Source organism: Physcomitrium patens, chromosome 8, assembly GCF_059467195.1.
Source record: "Physcomitrium patens ecotype Gransden chromosome 8, ASM5946719v1, whole genome shotgun sequence".
Classification (NCBI taxonomy): domain Eukaryota; kingdom Viridiplantae; phylum Streptophyta; class Bryopsida; order Funariales; family Funariaceae; genus Physcomitrium; species Physcomitrium patens.
Genome location: NC_143417.1, coordinates 14,751,430 through 14,773,300, shown reverse-complemented (window position 1 = coordinate 14,773,300; position 21,871 = coordinate 14,751,430). Strand labels below are relative to the sequence as shown.

Below are 21,871 nucleotides of genomic sequence, written 5' to 3'. Positions count from 1 at the left end.
ACATCGTCCTAATTTTTTCCTTTAAAAAAGAAAAGTTATTTTTTTATGTTTAAATAATACATAATCATTTCAATATTTACAAGTATCAAGATTTTGAGAAGTAATATTTTTAGAAGTGACTAGATGTCTTTAAAACTTCTAAAATGAAGATAAATAATTATAGCTAACATTTCTTCTGTTTTAAGAGAATATTTTACAAGATTCATATTTTCTAGAATTTGCAACTGTATTATATATGGAAAAGGTTGTCCAATTCCATATCCACTTGGTTTGAGAACAATCCAAAAATATGAATTTCTAGTTGACTTGGAATACATAGTTTGTATAAATTTAAAATCCCATGACAAGCTTAAACTCTCCATATATTTATTGTCATTACTTGATACTATATAAGCTAAATGGATTTTTTTTTTTTTTTTTTTTTTTTTTAAAGCTTGTAGTTGAATTACATAATTTTTCATTTTAAAACAAAATTAGACATCAATTTTTTTAGTATTTTTTCTAATTTTTTAAAATTTTACGTTTAGTTTGTAATTTGTAAAAATTTCTATCTAAATTTCATAGTGTAGGCCATCAAATTAGGCCCTCATGACTAATAATACATTTTTGGATCAAAGCTCTGTTGTACCAGTGGTTTAGAAAGGATCAAAAGTCTGTTTTATCTTTATTTTTGGCTTTGAAATTTGTAATAATCCTAATCATTTTAAAGTTGTGTGAGAGCATTAGAGTAGATTCTTCCTTTATTTTAAAATATATTTGTTGCTATTAGTTTATATTGAGAGATATTATAATCTAAAAATTATGAATGTATACTTATTTTGTATATTTTAAATTGGTTGAATGTGGTATATCAAACCATATTATATGTTTATAAAAAACTTAATCTCTACTAATTAAAAAAATTATTCTATAAAATAATAGTCGTAGAATGATAAGTCTACAATTGGAAAAGAAATAATTTTTTTAAAAAAATCATCTTTGATTTTAAATATAAGTCAGAGATTTTCTTATGTTAAAGATATCTTTAATTCTTTGTACAACCTTTTAAAAAAATTGGTATGACTTTGAGATCAAATACAATGTGGAACTATAAAAAAATGTATATTATGTTTAATAAATTTTTTCTATACTTTATTAAAAGAATTGGAAGTACTTAGGTTTAGACATGATTCTATCTTTGTCTATGCTTTGCAAATTCTTTTACTATTTTTAGAAATATTATTCCATTTATAATTTACATATAAAATTCTTTTTATGATATTGCTACTAATTTCTAAAATAAGTTTTTATGATAATACAAGTCTAAGTTGAATTGACATTAAGACATTGTTTTATTAAAGTGTCAACATCACTCACTATGCTAGAAGTGCAACTATTGCTTCTTAGAATTAATTATATCCAATCTTCAAACTTCTTTTTATTTACAACATGCATACTACGTCTTTTGGTTTTTTATAGATTTTAGATGTTCTTCCAAAATAAATTTAAACCATTGCCTATATTTTTTATATAGCTTTTTTGTTTTTATCTATAAATATGAAGAAATTTATAGTGGATCTATATGCACTATTTATCTTTGCAAAACATCATAAATCAAGTTTCTTTTTCACTTTATTTATTCAAAATTGATCAATGCTTTGAATTTGTAAGAAAAGTTTAAATCATATATCTAAGAGTTTTTTTTATCTTATTAGTTTGTAACATGGCTATATACTAGTTTTATATTTATATCTTACATCAATAACATCTAGTTTCTTACAATTTTATATTTTTGACTTCTTCAAATATGATTTTATTTTGAACCCTAACCTAATTCTAAATTATTTCTTCTTGATCAATCTTTGAATGCCTACATGAGATTGAAATGTCTCTATTCTATATTAATTGCCTTTTGCCTAAATTCTTGCAACCTCTATATCAAACCAAAGTTTGAGGTATTCATGTGCAAAGCAGATAGAGTCTCTTTAACAATTTATAGGGCCAATACACCATTTTACTATTTACAAAATTCACACACAATTTCTTGCAATGATATCTCAATTTTCTTTTTTTACACATCCTTAATAAAAAGAAATACATTCAATCCATGAAATATTTATTTGATTTCAAATAAGATAAAGTATGTAGATTTTTAGCTTAGTAGAAGATCTACAATGAAATTGGTTATTGCAACATCATCATTAGAACAATATTTTTATAAAATCATAAGAAATAATGATTGTGTGTATCATAAATTGTATATATGATATTATTGTGCTTGTGAAAATAGTGTCACTTTTACATTTTGGTTAGTGACATTCAAAGCTTGGGCATTTGCAAGAACGTTGCATTAGAAACAAATTAAAAGATACAAAAGGATACTCAAGATCGCAAAATGCGCTTAAGAAGCTCACAAGACCAGAACGCCTTTTCCAGCATTCTGCGTCTTCTGATGAATCTACCGACGTGGGTTACGACCACGACGACGAAACCAAGGCGAATACCGACATGGTGATCGAAACTAGAAAACTCCGGCGGATGGATTCGATCAGACCAGAGATGTAAATTATACAAGAACCGACAGCAGGTGATGCCAATTCCAGAAGGAAAACCCAGCTGTCTGATATTTCGACAAATTAGTCCGACAGCTGATGATTCGCAACCGAGAAGCTGAATTTACTGGTTCGGATCATCTGCGCACCTTGTCAATCCTCGAAAGGTCCAAGGTGCCATAGCGACGAGAGGCTCCCGGGCTCGTGATGTGGGGATTGATCAACCCGCGGTCGTGTCTCGGTGTACTGCGTCCCGAGCCTGGTTTCGCAGCATTGTTGCGGCTGCCGGGATTGTGTCTTCCTCGCGCGGGCGATTCGGCGAACATGTCGTCACGAGGTTGGTGCCACGCTGACTCGTGCGGACCGTCGAGACTAGTGGGATGGCGGCGATCGTCCTCGGAACTGAGCTCGTCGCAGGCCTCGTGGTCTTCGTCCAAGTGCGAGATGGAGACGAGTATGGTGGCCATGAGCTGGGAGTTCGATTGGTGGCTGGAAGAGATGAAGGACCTGCGAGGGGTGCTGGCGAAGGACTGTGCGGACGACGAGCTGCGGGAAGAGCTCGTGGCGGACGCAGCTGATGAGCAGATGCTGTGCGTGTCGGGTCGATCGGCGAAACCGCCGCTTGTCGCGCTTCCGCTGTGCTCGTCCGAGTCGTAATTGTACCTCTCGGTGACATCCTCGACGTGGACGGCGGCTAATTGGGCGCTGGAGGTTTGGTCTTGGAAGCGGAACGTTTGCAGAGAAGGTTGAAATGCAGAGTCTATTTGGAAATTGGAGACAGCGCTCGGTGCATCGTGGCTGGATTTCTTTCGCAGCTTCAGAAATTTTAAAATCTTGTCACCAAAATGTCGCCCTGAAGGAGGCTTCGAAAACTCTGATGATGGCAGCTCCGTGCGATTGGCCGGTTTCTGAACAGAAGAAGCAAAGTTGGCTGCCGGACTAGGACGCAGGTGTCCTGGCGAGTTTGCACTTGGAGTAACCAATGATATCGGTCTTCGATTCGTTTGTTCGACCCACTTTGAGGCAGGCATGGTGATTGATAGGTCGCATTTCGACCCCATCGTACGCTTTCCTCAGTTAAAACCACACCTGGCCTCTCAATTGTATGTACAAACTGTGAGACGTTCTGTGAAACTCTACTTCACCTACAAAATGCAAACCATAGTCTCCCCCCAACACGCACCCAAATTCCTTCAATCGATAACTTCTCTGCTCATCATCATTTACAGACTCAAGACTAACTCGAGCCTTCAGTTTCCTCTGGGCGTCGACCCATGCTGAAACTACAACTTCTCACTTGACTTGCAACTTGATGCTAGAAATTGCACGCAACCCAGAATTCGAGACTACAATCTCGGCATGAGAACGACAATAAGCTGGAGACTCAGTTGGTAGACCTGAAAGTCAGTAGAATGCGGAGAGGCGTGGTGCATCATCACTTATATTCGACCGAACATGCCAGACAAATGCACTGGGTTCACGAAACAATGAAGAGTACAAGGAGAGTAATGCTTGTATCTTAAGACACTGATTTACACATGACCAAACAGAGGAGAGAAGTGAGTTTCAGGCAAAAGAGCGGGAGAGACAGAGTCCACACTTCCCGAGGTTAGTCTAACTCTCGACCATGACTAGGGATTGGTGATGCCAAAAAAAGACATTACAGAACGAAAGGGGGAAATGATACCACACTATCTTTATGCGCAAAACGTCAAACCGAGTGCACGTCCGATACATGGAGGTCCCATCCCGAACTCCTCGCCTCACTTTCCTCCTCGAGAATGTCTGGCTCTTGTCATGGGTGCGAGACTCTCAAACAGGAAATCCTTTGACGTCACCCTTCTGCCAGTGGCCCCTCATTTGGGTGTGAAAACAAAGGCTTCTCTACACTAAAAGGACCGCTAAAACTGAAACGCGAGGCAGAGTAAAACCCGCAAGGCGAAACAAACGTGTTCCGTTCGTGAAATTTCAAAACCTAATCATGAAACGAACAAGAAAGAGGTGCAAATTTAGACAAGAATCGCACTATTCCATTCATCACAAGCCCCAAGGCTAGCTGCAGAGGCTTACACCATGATCCATGCCCCCCATTTTCTGTTTCCGGAATATCCACACCCTCCCCCTACTACAAATTTGTAATTAGTCCCGAGTTTCGTAGCAACGGACATGCTGACGTGCAATGGTTCTCAGGAGCTGAGGGCTTACCCATTCTTAGGAACCCAGGCGAGCACCTGAGGGCTGACAACCCTTCTCGAGTCACGACAAACTAAGCTTGTATCATTCGAGTATTTCTCTGTCACGGTGAAAATGCAACCCACAATAGAGACGACGATGCTGGGAAAGTAGAGAAGATGCCAAGAGGGGGTCACGAGTTGCTTCAACCAGCCTCCAGAATATTGGTGTCGCATCTTCACTTCCGGGCGACTGTGCGCGACCGTCCGTGACAGACGCTCTGTTTCGTCTTTATGGCTTCGCTCGTGTGGAGTGGCACATCGTGCGAGCCCATTTGAACTCCACTGCAGAGACTGGTCGGGAGTGACACGCTTGGGTGATCATGCATCGTCGCAGCCATCTCATCGAATCCCGTTTCACTCTCCCTCTCTCTCTCTCTCTTTCTCCCCTCACTTCTTCTGCTTTTTCTTCTTCTTCATTTGTTAACTATCCTCGATCCTCGCCTCCATGCATGCACTCAAAAAATGATAGATGACTAGGCGGTAACCGACAGAGCCGCCCCGCTCATTCAACGCTCCTGCAGAGGTTCGTTGCAGAATGCAAAACCCACAGTTCGATTAGACGTGAAGTAAAGTAGTCCTGCTGCTGCTGCTGCTGCTGCATCTGAGGAGGATGCAGTGAATGGTTCCGTTGAGAATGGAAGAATGAGCAAACAAACAAACAAACAAACTAAATTTGCTTGATTGCTTGTTTGATTGCATGGTACTCTCTTCTCTCTCTCTCTCTCTCTCACTGTGTCATGCGGAGCCTACAAAACGTTACACTCCTCGGAGCACGAGTCTCTCGCTGTCTCTCGCTCTCTCTGAGGCCCAGGCCCACCATGACAGTCCTTTCACTTCGTTAACAAAGTCATCAACTTTCCACAAATATATATGTATATTATTATTATCATTATAATATGTAATCTACAAATGTGAATATTAATATAATTTATATTTGTTGCAAATATATATGTATATTTATTTATTTATTAGCAATACAATTTTTGCTTTGAGGGGTAACATGTTTAAACAAGTTATTTAGCTATAATAAAGAGCAATTCGATTTAGATAGACTCATGGTTGAATAAATACTAAAACACATTTTATTTTTATTATACATATATAATTTGGTGTTATTAGTTATTATGATTTAAAATTAGGAAATATAACTTGATGGATAATCAAAATTATGGTTTTTTTCTTTTGATTTTAAAAAATACAATACTTTAAAAATTAATAATAATTAATCTTGTAATAAAATAATTATTAATTTATTTAATGGATATTGCTAATGTCACCATAGTTTTTGCCATTGCCATCACAACTCGTATTTATCACATGCTACTTCTATTCAATATCTTTTAAACCATTTGATTGGAATGATAATATGTCAAATAGGTAGGGGCTTGTGGCAGCAGTAGCAAAAACTATAGAAGCATTTACAATATCCAATTCAATTTTTTAGTAGATTTTTAATTCTTTTTATTTTAAAAACAACATTATTGGAACATAATTTGAAACCAAAATCATATTAAATTATGAATAATATAATATTTGACATATTGAATAAAAATCATTGAATGATTTTAACTTGTTTTGATATAGATGCTTAAATAAATTAAATATCTATTATTTTTGGAAATTTTAGTACATAAAACTTATAATATTTAATACTCAAAAAAAATATTTTTTTCTTGAATTCTACAAACTTTATTAATTGAAAATTTTTTAGTAATTCTTTAGATTTTTTTGTAACAATTTCCTCAGAATAATTTATCTTTAATATTCTCTACTTGATGATTAAAGTTTAATATTTATTCATTTTATGATTTTTTAAATATATCTGATAAACATTATTACATAAATATATAAAATAATAAATCCAATTCATAATTATTTTATTAAAATTAGACATTTTTATTTTGATGGATAATTTCTAAATAGAAAAAAAAAATACAAATAAGGGAACAATGTTATTTTAGGTGGAATAACAATTGCAGCTACAGTCATTTTCTGCTCTGCTGGTCTTGCTCGAATAGAACATGGATTTGACTGTGTCTGGCAGAGTTATGGTCATTACAAAAAAAAACCTTTTCTTTGTAGTAATTCATTTGCAAAAAATAAAATTGCACATCAATTCTAGAGGATTAACACAATGGTAACTATTTCAAGTTTGAAATTGGCAACTCTTTAAAATGTTTCTTTTGCAGACATGATGTTTCAAAGCTGATTGTGAAGCAATCAATTGATCAAGTCATAAAAGTGATGTGTTTCATTTTTCACCAGCAAATCTTTTTGCTAGGCTACTATACATATTGTCAACATTTAAAGCAAGAAAAATTGATTTATTAACCTATTTTTTTTATTTTTTTCTATTTTGATTTTGTTTCCCTATTTGTAAATACTTAGAGATTTGTTTTCTCATTTGTAATTTTTTTATTTTAATTTTAATATATGTATTTTCTAGGAGTTAAAGTATAAAATATTTAAATTAGTAAAATTATACTAATTAAAAATTAAATTAATAAGTTAATATAAATATAATTTAATTCAGTACATGGTTAAATAAAACTCCATGCAAGCTAAAATATAAAACCAGTCTCAAGTGGTGCATTGCTTATGAATACATTATAGAATGGTGGTACATTTTATTATTCATAAAAAAATCTAATGTTTTTTTTGTGGTACAAAAACTTAAAAATATAAATTTTAAATGATTTCTTAGTCTTGTTCCTTGCATAAGGGCCTAAGAATGGATGACGGTGTCATTATTCATAAGCTACATGCATAAGATGAACAATGGCAACAAGCATTCTGGTTATTTGTAGTAAACAATTTTTTGCTTTATGCTTTATGAGATTATTAGTGACATAGGAATAAAATTGGCAAAAAATAGATGGAAAAACTCATAAATATACGTCACATTTTTGATGGATGCTCTTAAACAAATACAACTATATTTAATATAAATGATATATATATATATATTTTATATCTTATACTATAAATATACAATAAAGAATCTCTACTACAATTATAATAGTGTAACTTGTTATAAGTTGGAGTTTTTTCTCAAAGAATAAAAAATTTTAACATGGATTTTTTTAATATAAATTACAATTGCAAAAAATGTGATATATTGCTTATTTTGAGTGAGCTGGTAAAATAATTTTTTAAAAATAAGAGTGCATAGAATAAACCATGTGTTTAAATTAAAACCCTTTCTAATGCAAAACAAATATAGTTCTTTAAGAATTTTTAATTTTTGAAATTTTGTATAAGAGTTTAATTTCAAGTTTTAGTTTGCCTTGTATACCATTACTGATAGTACAAAACATCTCTAAGTCTTACAAATTACATATGTTATTTATTTTAATTAAAAGATGTATATCTCAAAATGTAAATAATTTAATTATATTAAAAAACTAAGATTTAATCAAAATTTTATTAAATAAGAATTTGAAAAAATAGTTATTTTAAATCCATTATTAAGTTTTAAATAAAAATTACAAACTATTATATCCTATTTTTTAAAAAGTAAAACCATAAATATATTTAATTAATATTATTTAAAATATTAATTTTAAATTAAAATATATATATATATATATGTATATATATATATATATATATATATATATATAATAAAATTTTAAATTTTAAATGTGTATGAAAAATAGATAAAAGAGCTTGTTAAATTGATTCTACTAATCATAACCAACACTGTACTCTCATTCCACGTCCATGTTCATGTCCCTTGTTTCAGTTTTCAACTCTTGTCCCTCATTCCTAGCCTTTGTTCTTAGCCCCCATTTCTTATTTCTAGCCTTCATTTCCAGCCTTCATTTTCAGCCCTTATCTCTTGTTTTCAGCCCTTGTTCTTGGCCCTCATCTATTGATCCTAGCTCCTATTTCCAACCCTTGTCCCTTATTCCCAACCCTTATTCCTAGCCTCCATTTTCAATTCTTAGTCCCCGTTTCCACTTCTAGTTCTCATCTTTTGTCTATAATTTCCATTCTTAGGTCCCGTTGTCGTGTTGTAACACGAGTATACAGTGAAAATAAAAAGAAAGGGGAATTTTATTAATATTCAGTTACCTCGAATATTGGGAGCATCGACCAACTCCAGTACAAATACTGAGTGGTCAGGTTCAGTCACTCCATTACAGTCAGCCGGGGCATACTGAAATGCTCCGTTCGATTCCAATAACGGGAGTCAGCAGGAAGAGAAGGACCAATTCACACGACGGGTTCGAGGAGCCAATTGGATCCAATTTCGATAATCCAATCCGGGTCCTCTTATCCAATATGAGACCTGAATTGGCCGGTCAACCCAATGCAGTCTAATTACGGGAAATCTAGGTCTTACTACGGGTCTTAGCCAATCTGACGCGAGGACCAATTTGACCCAATTACGGGAACATCCAGGTTACTATGGGCATCTTTCCCAATATAGGACCTGAATTGGTCGGGCGACTCAATGTGGTCCCGATTACGAGGTTCGATTCTGTTTCAGGCTGTCTTGTTCTCTGTGCCGTTTCAGGGAACGTTGTTTTCGGTAAATGGATTTCTTAAAGGTAAAAACGGAGGAGAAAGTTTGACGACGAGAGCCAATTTCGGATCCAAGCTTGAGGTGGGAGCCAATTCTGGATCTAAGATGGAAGATTGAAGAAATTCAGAGGATAAGGTTAGGGGGGATATAGTTTTGAGGGGGGAGGTTTTTTTCTTTCGGGGGAATCGGGGGGGAGCTAGTTTTCAAGCTTTTGCAAGGTTACCAGTTCGGTTTTCATTGGAGGTTTTTTGAAGATCAAGGGAATTAGAGAGAGGAGCTTCATGCTTCGGGTCGGGGAAGGAAAGACATAGAATTTGGATTTTTCTTCTTCATAGAGTTTTGGGAAGACTGAGGCAATCGCTGCTGAAGTCAGTGTTGTAATGGTGAATCGGGATTTTTAAATGAAGTGGGTTTGAATACTCTTGACTGTTTTGTAAAATTGAGTTACGTCTGTGATTGAAGGATTAAAGGGGTGTCTATAGGATTGAGTATGCGGAGTGAATGAAATTTATTGGGTTAATCTAACAGGACAGTCAGTGGATACAAGATCGTAAGTACAAAGGGGTATTGAAGATTAACAGTTTGGATTGTTCGGGGTTCTCTGTAACGTCTAGAGACCTATCGGCTGGGGCAAAAAAAAAAAACTTTGACAAGCAGTCGAAGAGCATCCGTATAGATTTACAGTACATTGTTGCAGTCGTTTATATTCCAGCAGTCAAAAACTGATAGACTACTTGACTATCGGCGAATCTCCATACTACCTTCTACAGCCAGACGCCAGGCGCGTTCTCGAGCAGGAAAGCACGTAATACGACAAAAGTGGTGAACCCGACGTGAAAGTTTGAGGTAGAAGGTATTGGATTTCGGTTGATTTTATCTTTTTTTTTTATGGAAAACGAAAATAAAAATTTTGAAGGATTTTTGGGAGAAGTTTCGAGTGGGGAGTCTTCTAAAGGACAAGGTATGCACATGGATCCGTCTACTGCTAGTTTGTTTCAAGCCTTCTCATTGTCAATGCAGCAACAGCAAAGCAATGATCGAAAGGAAGCTTTGGCAACCAAAGCATTGCAAGCAGTGGTCAATAAAATTGATCAATTTGATGGGAGGAATATTTCAAGGTATTTAAGATGTTATGTTCGTGAAATGGAATTAAATCGGGTTTCAGAGAAAAAAATGGTTGCACTATTTGGACTTGCCACGATACCGGAGATAAGGGACCACATTACATCGATTACGGATCGTTGTGGGAATTCATGGGAGGATTTTTCACATGCATTGAAAGACGAATATTTCTTGGAAGATGCTGATCGCGTTACTAAGAAGCTGTTTCTGGGATGGATTGAACGGCCCAATAAGAATTTGCAAGCAACAGAGCTACTAAGGGAATTTGAGAGGCAGTACTCTCAATTATCGAAGGTAGAAAAATTGACATTGGAGCCGAACAAAGTTGATCTATTTCTTCAAGCTGTTGATTGAAAATTGCAAGAGAAATTAGAACCCCTTCTTGAAGACAAAGAAGAAGATGAAGGATTGACAAAGAAGTGGAAGAACGTTGAAGATGCGATGGGGTTGCTTACAAAAAAAGAAAGGAGGAAGGATAGGAGCAATATTCCGAAAACAATACAAGCACCCAAAGCTCCAGTATGTACAACACCACCAACAATGCCTACAGTTCAACCTTCGACATCCTTGTCAAAGAAAGCAGACATGTGGATGGAAGAAATTGCACGAGGAATGCGAGATCTTCAAATCAAATTGGCAAGACTTGAAGAGAATACTTCTATAAACAATTCGAAGAATGTTTCAAAACAAGGATATGTACAAAGATGCATTTGGTGTGATGATGCTTCACACACTAGAAAAGATTGCAATGAATTTAATAATATGATACGGCAGGGAATTATTTGCTGGAAAGATGGGAAGATAGTATTGAAAGATAGGGAGGATCTTCTTCAAACCAATTTTGGCAAGGGAGGAATGAGAGCATTGGTTCAAGATTACTTAAAAAAGCATGAAATAGTAGTACGAGAAAGTGCAAGTTATGGTGCTAGAGTAGATGATGAAATTGGTGGAAGTACGGAAACTAGTGAGTTTTGGGCTTCTGCAGTTTCTACAATGCAAGAAGGGAAATTACCTCGAGAAGCGTTATTGAGAACTGCAGCTACAATACGAGGAAGAACAGGTTGGGAGGATCCTGTTGAGTCTCTTTCAGTTCATGCATATATTGCTATGAGCCAACATGAAGCTTTGATGGAAGAAAAAAGACGAGGAAATTTTGATGATACTAGAGAAGGAAATTCTTCTAAAAGGCAAACTCGAGGAGACAAAGCTCGGGAGGCAACTTCACAAGAATTGCTTGTAAAGGATACCTCAGCATCATTGGAAGAAAAAACAACGGAGACAAAAGATAAGGGCAAATCAATTGCTTATAAGCTACTTTCTGACATTGAAGCGGCAACAAATTTGAAAGGGGTGTTGGAAGAACGTATATTAAACGCTAAGGTAGAATTCACATTGAAAGAAGTCTTGGGAATTGCAAAGAAGGAATTTCATGATGTTATCATTGACAGCATTAAGCAAAAGAGGCAATTAATGAGCGAAACTGGAATGAGTCATGCTATTGATGCCAAAATATGTAAAAAAAAAGAAGAGGTTTATATTGGTTACAAGCAACCAACAAATGAAAAGAATGGGTATAATCAACGAGTACGTTTCAAAGATTCTAGTGACAAGGAAATGGAAACTTTGAGCCATTATACTCGAAAGCATTGGGCAAGGGCAACTACTGAGGTATTGGTGAAGGTAAGAGATATAGAAGAACCAATAGTTGCCTTGGTGGACCATGGTTCTGAAATAAATCTCATGTCTAAAGATCTTTATAAGAAGCAAAAATGGCCAATTGATATGGAACATGGATGCGCAATACGAGCAGCTAATAACACACGAGGCGAATTATATGGAGCTTGTCCAGATGTCAAAATTCGGATTGGAGATGTTGCGACGGAGCAACATTTCTTCGTTCAAGATACAACGTCTTATCCGTTGATGTTAGGACAACCTTATATCACGGCAACACGGATGGAAACAAAGGTACTTGACGATGGTTCTGCTTATGCAAGGGTACGGAGCGAAGATGGGAGGAAAGTTGTACAATTTCTAACAGTACCTCCTAACCATGAACGGAATCGAGATAGGTTGAGGGAGAAACCATTGCCAAAGATTGTTGAAGGATTTAAGGATTTTGGGGAGGTACTGTCAGGGACAAGAACTCGATGAAAGCTAAAGAGTAAGTGAGACTTTTCTCAAAAAGAAATATGACAAAATAGAAATATGTATATTAAGAAAGAAACTGGAATGGCTATTGCCAAAATACAAGAAAACTAGAGACCCTTGAAACTAGACTAGAAGCAAGAAAGGAGTTGACAAGAGTGAAGAGGGCTTCACTCTTGCCTCTATATATACTATCTAACTAGAAGCCACGTGGCGATGTTCTATAAGACCTCCAATATATGTTGACTTTCTAGGCCACATGCCTTTGCTTGCAAGGCAAGTTTTCTATGGATGGACCACATAGTTAGCTTGTTCTTTAAGCTTCCAACATGCGTGGCACATGGCTAACTTGTTGACCAAGTTTCTAACCTAAAAGTCAACTATAGACTCCTATAAAGTCAAAGCAGCATCTATAAAGCTTCTAAGAAGCTTCTCTAGAAGATATTACACAATTAACCTACTTTTACATACTTTTATCTATTCATATAGGTAATTATATGTATGTCCGTGACATTACCCCCCCTTCTAAGGACGAGTTCCACGAGGAGCGGTGATTATATATTGAGAAAATCTAATATGCGGCGAATTGTATTTGCTACATACTCTGATCTTTGTTCTCTTCGAAGATAGTTGATGGGTCCTCTTAGCCATCGATAGTGTCCCATTCCAGGGCGAGAAGACCACCCTGTTATTTGATCACTGTTGAGGCCTTCATAACTTCCTTCAAATAATACATTTGAAACACCATCAGGAGTCGTTCCTATCTCCAATAATATCACCAAACATCGAGAATCTCTTCCAAGGTCGTGATACCAAACGCGTTGTATCTCACCATCTATTCGAGGAAGAACATGTCGTTCTTGAGGGTCTTCATTTCGGTTGCGTCGTCTTGAAGGTTGTGACAATCGCAATGTCTCATCCGGTAAGTCAGCAAACGAAGGTTCTTGAGTTGAATCCGCTGGTTGTTGGCTCTCCATCTAATTAGCGTCACAAAATGCAAAGAAGTTACAAACAAGGATAGGAAATTGAATGTTATCTTGCCTCAATCTTGTCTCTTTTATAAGAGAGGTTTTCATCTTGGTTTTGATGGATGTCGTTGATGAAAAACTTTGACTTTAGCTGATGCATTTGCTAGATTCCTGGATGGCTCCCATGTGCGCTCACTAATATCATATCCGCACCAATGAACAAGATATTCCAGCTTATTTCGGCGCCGCCTTGAGTCTAATATCTCTTCCACCTCAAATTCTTCATTATTATCTACTTCTATAGGAGGCGGTGGCATTTGTCTTCTTCCTTGTATATCCACTGTCTTATATAGTTCAAGAAGAGACACGTGGAATACAGGATGGATCTTCATTGACTCCGGTAGATGTAACCGATATGCAACTGGGTTGATCTGTTCAGAAACAGAAAAGGGACCAAGCCTACGATAGTCCAATTTGTCACAAGGTCGAGTGGTCTTGATATTGCGACGAAGTAGCCATACCTTATCACCCACGTTGAGTTGTGGTTGCTCTTTACGATATACATCTGCATTTATCTTTTGTCGTTCTTGAGCTTTCTTCAACTGCGCCTTCATTATTGCATGTAACTCTGACAACCGATTTGCCATATCTTCTGCTGCAGGATTATCAACTTTTGAAAAATCAAAAGTATCAAGTCGTGGATGATAGCCATAATTGGCAAAGAAAGGTGTTTGTTGCGTGGAGGAATGTACCGTATTATTATAAGCAAACTCTGCCAATGGCAGAAGGTTTGTCCAATCATCTTGTTGGTAGTTGATGGTACACCTTAAATACTGTTCCAAGACTTGGTTTACGCGCTCTGTTTGTCCATCAGTTTGAGGATGGAAAGCTGAAGATAGCTTTATGTCCACTTTTAAAATCTTGAAAAGAGTCCTCCAGAATCTCGACACAAATTGAGTTCCCCTATCCGATATGATATCTTTAGGCAATCCATGATAGCGATAGATATTATCAATGAAAAGCTTAGCTGTTTCTTCACCTGTGATAGATTTTGTACATGGAATAAAATGTGCCATCTTGGTGAAACGATCTACTATTACAAATATAGAATCATAAGATCTTGAGTTTGGAAGATCTCTGATGAAATCCATAGAAACAGAAGACCATGGTTGTTCTGGTATAGGTAATGGCTGAAGAAGTCCGTAAGGTCGATGTCGAGGAATTTTTGATCTTGAACAAATATCACATGATTGTACAAAGTCTTTGACTGACTTCCACATTTGTGGCCACCAAAAATCTCTTGATATGAGTTCCAGAGTCTTGTTATATCCAAAGTGCCCTGCTGCTGGAAAGTCATGACGTGCTTGAAGAACACGCAAACGTGCTTTTCCTTCTGGAACATATAGGCGTCCTTCAAAATATAATAGATTATTCTTGAACTCGAACTTAGAAGAATCATGAGACTTAGAAGAATTATTCTCGATATCATGAACAAGAGGGTCTGAGGACATACTGGACTGGATTTGCTTGAGAAAAGTTGAATCAACAGTCAATGTTGATTTCACTGCTCGGAGATGAAATTGCTCCGGTTTCAAGAGGACCGTTCTTTGTTGCTCAAAAGCTGCATCTCCTTCTTTTGGTGCAAAATAAGAACGTCTAGACAGGGCATCGGACAAACCTTGTTGTTTTCCTGGCCGATAAGTGATAATGAAGTCGAATCTTGAGAAAGACATACTCCAACGAGCTTGACGACGATTCAACACGCGTGCTGACATGAAATACTCGAGGTTCTTGTGATCTGTATACACAGTGACTGGACTAGAAGCACCTTCTAGATGATGACGCCATTCTTGAAAGGAATCCACGATTGCAAGAAGTTCTTTATCGTGGATCTCATAATTGATCTCGGCTGCTGAGAATTTTCTTGAATGAAAAGCTATCGGATGAAGTTTGTCATCTGTTCCCATTTGTGATAAAACTGCACCCAAGGCAAAATCCGATGCGTCTGTTTCCATAAAAAATGCCTTGGAAAAGTCAACACGATATAAGACTGGTGCAGAGACAAACGATGTCTTCAAGGCTTCAAATGCTACTTCCGCTTCTTGATTCCATTGAAATTTATCTTTACTAGTCAAGCGTGTAAGTGGAGCTGCAACTCGTGAGAAGTCTTTGATGAAGATCCGATAGTAATTGGCAAATCCCAAGAAACATTGGACATCTCTCACAGTCTTTGGAATCTTCCAATCCATGATTGTTTGGACTTTCTTAGAATCCATCATAAGACCATCATTTGAAATGATGTATCCTAAAAAGTCAACTTGAGTAGTGTGAAATACACACTTTTTCATCTTGGCGTACAATCCTGCATCTCTGAGTTTTTGTAATACTTGACGAACATGTATTTCATGTTCTTCAACATTCTTAGAATAAATCAGGATATCGTCTAGGTAGCAGACGACAAAATTGTCTAAGAATTCACGAAATACATCATTCATGAGATGTTGAAAAGCAGCTGGTGCATTCGTGAGTCCAAAAGGCATGACATTATATTCAAAATGCCCGTACCTGGTTCGAAACGCAGTCTTCCATTCATCTCCTTCTTTGATCCGTACTAGATTATATGCTCCTCTTAGATCTATTTTTGTATAGATCTTAGCTTGATTTAACTGGTCAAGGAGTCCTGATATCAAAGGTAATGGATACCTGTTCTTGATTGTGATCTTGTTGAGTCCTCGATAGTCAACACACATTCGTAAAGATCCATCTTTTTTCTTTACTAATAAAATTGGAGCTCCTGCTGGAGATTTTGAATGGCGTATGAAATTCTTCGCTAAATTCTCGTCAATATATGTCTTGAGTTCAGCCAACTCATCTTGCGATAAACTGTAAATTGGTCCAAATGGTGGCTGAGTTCCTTCCTTGAGATCGATTGAACAATCGTATGGGCGATGCTCAGGAAGAATATCTGCATTCTTTTTCTCAAAAACGTCTTGATAATCCTGATATTGACTTGGAATGCCACTTGAAGTCTTTACGCTTTCAGAAATAGGTGCAGCATAAATAGCAAAAGTTGATCCTTCTTTTGCTGCGTGTATAAATGCTTTTGCACCTATAGGTGTGAGTTTTACTATACTAGACTCATGGTTTTTTACTTGGTTAATAGAACTGTTACTAATGCTCTGAGAAAAATCAAGTTTACGAGAAATCCAATCTATTCGAGGATTATACTTTTCTAACCATGATAAGCCTAAAATTACTGGATTAGAGGGAGATCTAATTATATTAAAAATTACGCAACTACTATGACCATTTATTACTACATCTACAGGAAGTGTTTCGTGAGTTACATCTCCAGAAGACAACGGACGACCATCTATGACTTCTACGTGTACAGGTTTAGTTTTTTGTATTAATGATATTCTATGACATCTAGCAAATTCTTCATCTAAAAAACAAGATGAGGCTCCTGAATCTACCAAGGCAGAGGCTTTGTAATTATTAGGTCCTAAACGCACATCTATTATAAAACAAGGAGATGGTTCTGAGGAGAGGATAGGACCTTTATTAGAAGTTGTACAAGATTCCAGCTGCACGGTCCCTATTGTAGCTGGACGTACTCGTTTTCCGACATACTGTCTTCTTTGACAGCCGTACTCCTCATTTTGTAGTTACGTCGCTTCTTTGGACAATGTTGAGCAGTGTGCTTAGGTTCTCCACAATATAAGCACAATCCTTCTTGTCGGCGACGAGACTTTTCTTGCTCAGTAAGAGGTTTGAAACGTACCGCATCAATTTGCATATCCTCTACTTCTGAAGGTATGTGTTGAGGAGACGTCGGTGTTGCCATTGAATTGTAGTAACGTTGAGGCCCACTTGTGCGACTCTCGGATCGAAATTCAAAAAGTCGATTATCGCACTTCACAGCAAAGTCAATTGCTTGACTCAATGTTTGAGGATCAGGTAAATTAAGCATCAATTTCTTTACCTCATATTGTAATCCGTAGAGAAATTGACTCACAAGTGCGGCATCATCCCACTTGATATCAGTTGCAAGTTGTCGAAATTGCGAAGCATATAATGTTACTGATCGATTGCCTTGTCGCAAAATACGGATCTTGTTGGTTGCAACACGAATTGCATCATGTTCTCCAAACATGGATCGAAACTCCGCCAAAAAAGCCTCCAGATTATCCAATATTGGATCTCGTCGTTCAAGAAAAGATGAAAACCATGACAATGCTGAACCTGAAAGAAGTGTACCAATGAATCTTACTTGTGACCCTGGAGTTGGAGAGCTCTGGGGTTGAAGTTCAATCACTAGTTGGACCTGATTGATGAATCCTCGAAACTTGGATCTGGTACCATCAAACTTCTCGGGCAAGGCAACTCTCGGTTCTCTAACACTCGAAGGGTGTTCCATTCTGGGAGAAGGGACATGGTTTGGTGCAGATGTTGAAGCAGCCCCAATCATCTCTATATCTTCACTTCCTACCATTCTTGTTGCTCCTTGTGGTGGTAAATTGAGTTGATGCATCGCAAGCATTAACTCCCTCAATTGTTCTTGCATCTGTGCCATTGCACTCTTCATTTCAACAAGCTCTGCCATAGTAGCACTTAGAAAAGAGAAGATGTCTAATAACGCTCAAAACAAATAGAAGAGAGGAATTGATAACAAAGAAAATACTAAGAACAATATCAGTTTAAAAGAGGGTAATCCGCAACTTCTAATGCGCTTATGTCTTATCAAGAAAAAGGGGTAATCCACTCTTAATCAAGAAAAGACAAAGCTCTGATATTGTAAGTGTACTCTTGTCAATCTGTCAGGGACAAGAACTCGATGAAAGCTAAAGAGTAAGTGAGACTTTTCTCAAAAAGAAATATGACAAAATAGAAATATGTATATTAAGAAAGAAACTGGAATGGCTATTGCCAAAATACAAGAAAACTAGAGACCCTTGAAACTAGACTAGAAGCAAGAAAGGAGTTGACAAGAGTGAAGAGGGCTTCACTCTTGCCTCTATATATACTATCTAACTAGAAGCCACGTGGCGATGTTCTATAAGACCTCCAATATATGTTGACTTTCTAGGCCACATGCCTTTGCTTGCAAGGCAAGTTTTCTATGGATGGACCACATAGTTAGCTTGTTCTTTAAGCTTCCAACATGTGTGGCACATGGCTAACTTGTTGACCAAGTTTCTAACCTAAAAGTCAACTATAGACTCCTATAAAGTCAAAGCAGCATCTATAAAGCTTCTAAGAAGCTTCTCTAGAAGATATTACACAATTAACCTACTTTTACATACTTTTATCTATTCATATAGGTAATTATATGTATGTCCGTGACAGGTACCACTGTAAAGCGAGATTATGGAGGTACAAAAGAGGAGGTACTCTCGCGAGATGAAGGTGCCTTTGATGCGAGTTTTATTTGTATATTTGAGAATGGAAATATTATGTATAAGAAAGTTGATGATTTTAAAAGAAAAGAAAGAAAACGATTATATGATATTGAAGGACAGTTACGCAAGATAGGTACATTGCAAGATGATGAGAGGATTTTGGATGTTTATGAAGAAAATGGGCTGGAAGGTTCATTGGAATTGATTACATCTATTGGGTTAGGGAATAATGATAAGATTGTTGAGATTCATTCGAGAGAGGTTTATACCATGCTTGAATCTTTTCAAGCACCAGAAGTCACAGTTGAGACGAGATATAAAACGGCAGATAAGAAGGTAAAGCCTGTTGCCGGACCATTACCAGAGGATTCTAAAGAACAAATGGGAGAAGCATCAAAAGAAGCAAGTTTAAGAGATCCAATGAGTATTGGACATCAGTTTACTGAAGAGACTTTTGAAGAATTAAAGATTGGTTCTGATGGCTCTTTATTGCCGGAGGAAATTACTTGCTTCAAAAAGATGTTCGCTAAACAAGGTAGATCGTTTGCCTTCGAATCTCATGAAATTGGGTGTGTGGATCCAAATATTATAACACCTATGGTTATCTTCACTGTACCGCATGTACCTTGGAATCTAAGATCGATTCCAGTACCGAGGGCACATTTACCTAAATTGGTGGAACTATTGAAAGAAAAGATAAAGATGAAAATATTAGAACCTTCATTTGCGCCGTATTCTAATCGATGGTTTACAATACCTAAAAAAGAATGGGTCACTACGGTTTATTCAAGATATGCAGCCGGTGAATGTAGTAACTGTCAGGAATGCAGGAATTGGACCTATTGTGGATGAATTTGCTGAGGCGTTTGCTGGAAGGGCGATCTATTCAAAAGGTGATTTGTATTCAGGTTATGATCAATTTTAACTTGCCGAAGGAAGTAGAGATATGACAACGATGAGGACACCGCTTGGATTGGTTAGAATGTGCACTCTTTCTCAAGGCTCAACCAACTCAGTTGCACATATGATGAATGGGATGAATAAGGTATTGAGAGATTTTATTCCGGAAAAGACTATGCCTTTTCTGGATGATGTTCCTATAAAAGGGTGCAGAGAAGGAGATAAGGATGAAACTTTAGATACGAAGGGGTGTCGCAGATATGTTGTTGGTCATATACAAGATTGTGAAAAGATTTTAATTCGGCTTGGAGAAGTTCATCTTACATTATCGGGTATGAAGTCCGTATTTGGAGTGCGAGAGGTTGTAATTGTTGGACATTTATGTGGATCTTACGGAAGAAAACCAGATCCGACTAAAGTTGATGCAATTGGAAGGATGAAAGAGGATTGTGGTTCTTTAACAGAGGTTCGCAGGTTTTTGGGTGCATGTGTATTTTATCGAATCTGGATCCCTCATTTTGCTCACATAGCGGATCCATTATATGAACTGTTACGCAAGGGTTACCGATTTGAATGAGAAGAAAGGCATATTCAGGCAATGCAAAGATTGAAGAAATTATTGATGTCACCTCCCATATTGAGGAAGGTTGATTATAAGTGCAATAGACCAGTGATTCTTACTATAGACGCTAGTCCAATTGCCGTTGGATGGGCGGTGGGTCAAGATGATTCGAATGGGAGTAGATTTGCAGTTCGATTTGGGACTAAAGTTTTAAGTATTTGTCAGCGTGCATATTCGCAAGTCAAAAGAGAATTTTGGGGAGTCATTTCGGCTATGAAAGCTGAAAAGGACTATTTGATTGGGGCAGTAGTAGTAATTGAAACAGATTGCTTGCCATTGCTTAGAATGATTATTAACTTTTCAACGCCAGATATTGCAATGTTGAGATGGATTGCTTATATTAAGTCACTAAATCCTGAATTTAAGCATATCACTGGAAAGGACAATTTAGTAGCAGACATGCTATCTCGAGCAAGATACGAGAGGGAGGACGAAATGGTTGAAGACACTGATGATGTCGGATTGAAATTCTATTCAATATCAAATCTCAACAGAGAAGACAAGCTATTTCTTGAAGAATCTTATGAAGGAGAATTATTGGATATTGGTCATTATTTGAATACCTTGTCTAAGCAGGGGAATTGGTCTACAGAAAAATTCAAACAAATAAGAAAAAAAGCATATGGATTTTTACTTCGAGATGGATTCTTATGGAAGAGACCGAAGAAAGGAATTGGGATGCCACAACGAGTGATAGGCAAAAGGGAAGAAAAACTAAAATTATTAAAGGAGTTTCATGATAGTTTATGGGCAGGGCATAGAAGAATGTGGGCTACTTTTGCTAAACTCAAGGAACGATATTGGTGGAAAAATATGTATCGAGATGTGCTCTCATTTGTAGAGTCATGTGAAATCTGTCAATCGTATTCTAATATCCGACATCGAGATGGTCTTCATCCTACGTATCCTCTGGCTATTCATTTTAAATGGGTTGTTGATTTGGTTATTATGTCGGTTGGGTTATGGCAGATGAGATATTTGGTTTTAGCTCGTGAAGATTTATCAAATCAAGTAGAAGGAAGAGCATTGAGGACAAAATCTACAGAGGGGATTTGTAGGTTTTTGCTTGAAGATGTCATTTGCCGTTACGGGTGCGTAGGAAAAATCACTGCAGATCGTGGAGAATTAAATGCACAAGAAGCTCGTAAGTTCTTTGAAAAATGTGGAGTTAAACTATCTCTGACTACTGCTTATAATCCGGAAGGGAATGCGAAAAGCGAACGCGGTCACCCGCCGATTGTGAAAGCATTGGTTAAAGCTTGTAATGGGAAAGTTAAAGAGTGGCCACGGCTTTTGTCATTTGCATTATGGGCTGATCGAACAACACATAGTTCGGTGACAGGATATATGCCAGTAGAACTTATGACAGGTCAAAAACCAATTATGCCGATTGAAGAAAAGGTACTTACTTGG

General features: G+C 36.9%; 1 protein-coding gene across 2 annotated transcripts; it reads right to left on the bottom strand.

The window, feature by feature from the left end:
• Positions 1-2,305: 2,305 nt before the first annotated feature.
• On the bottom strand, positions 2,306-5,546 carry LOC149988489 (uncharacterized). Of its 2 annotated transcripts, none has more exons than XM_090252674.1 (2): positions 4,737-5,546; positions 2,306-3,620 (listed from the first exon to the last, which is right to left on the bottom strand). In XM_090252674.1, exon 2 carries the CDS (start codon positions 3,590-3,592, stop codon positions 2,669-2,671), a length of 924 nt encoding a protein of 307 aa, XP_090108800.1. In that variant the 5' UTR covers positions 3,593-3,620; positions 4,737-5,546; the 3' UTR covers positions 2,306-2,668. The 2 variants fall into 2 exon arrangements, with proteins under 2 accessions (XP_090108800.1, XP_090108799.1); XM_090252673.1 differs by having other exon boundaries at positions 2,306-4,506; positions 4,737-5,544.
• Positions 5,547-21,871: the final 16,325 nt, after the last annotated feature.

Coding starts and splice junctions, on each gene's coding strand:
- LOC149988489 (XM_090252674.1), bottom strand. CDS start 3,592: ATGGGGTCGAAATGCGACCTATCAATCACCATGCCTGCCTCAAAGTGG.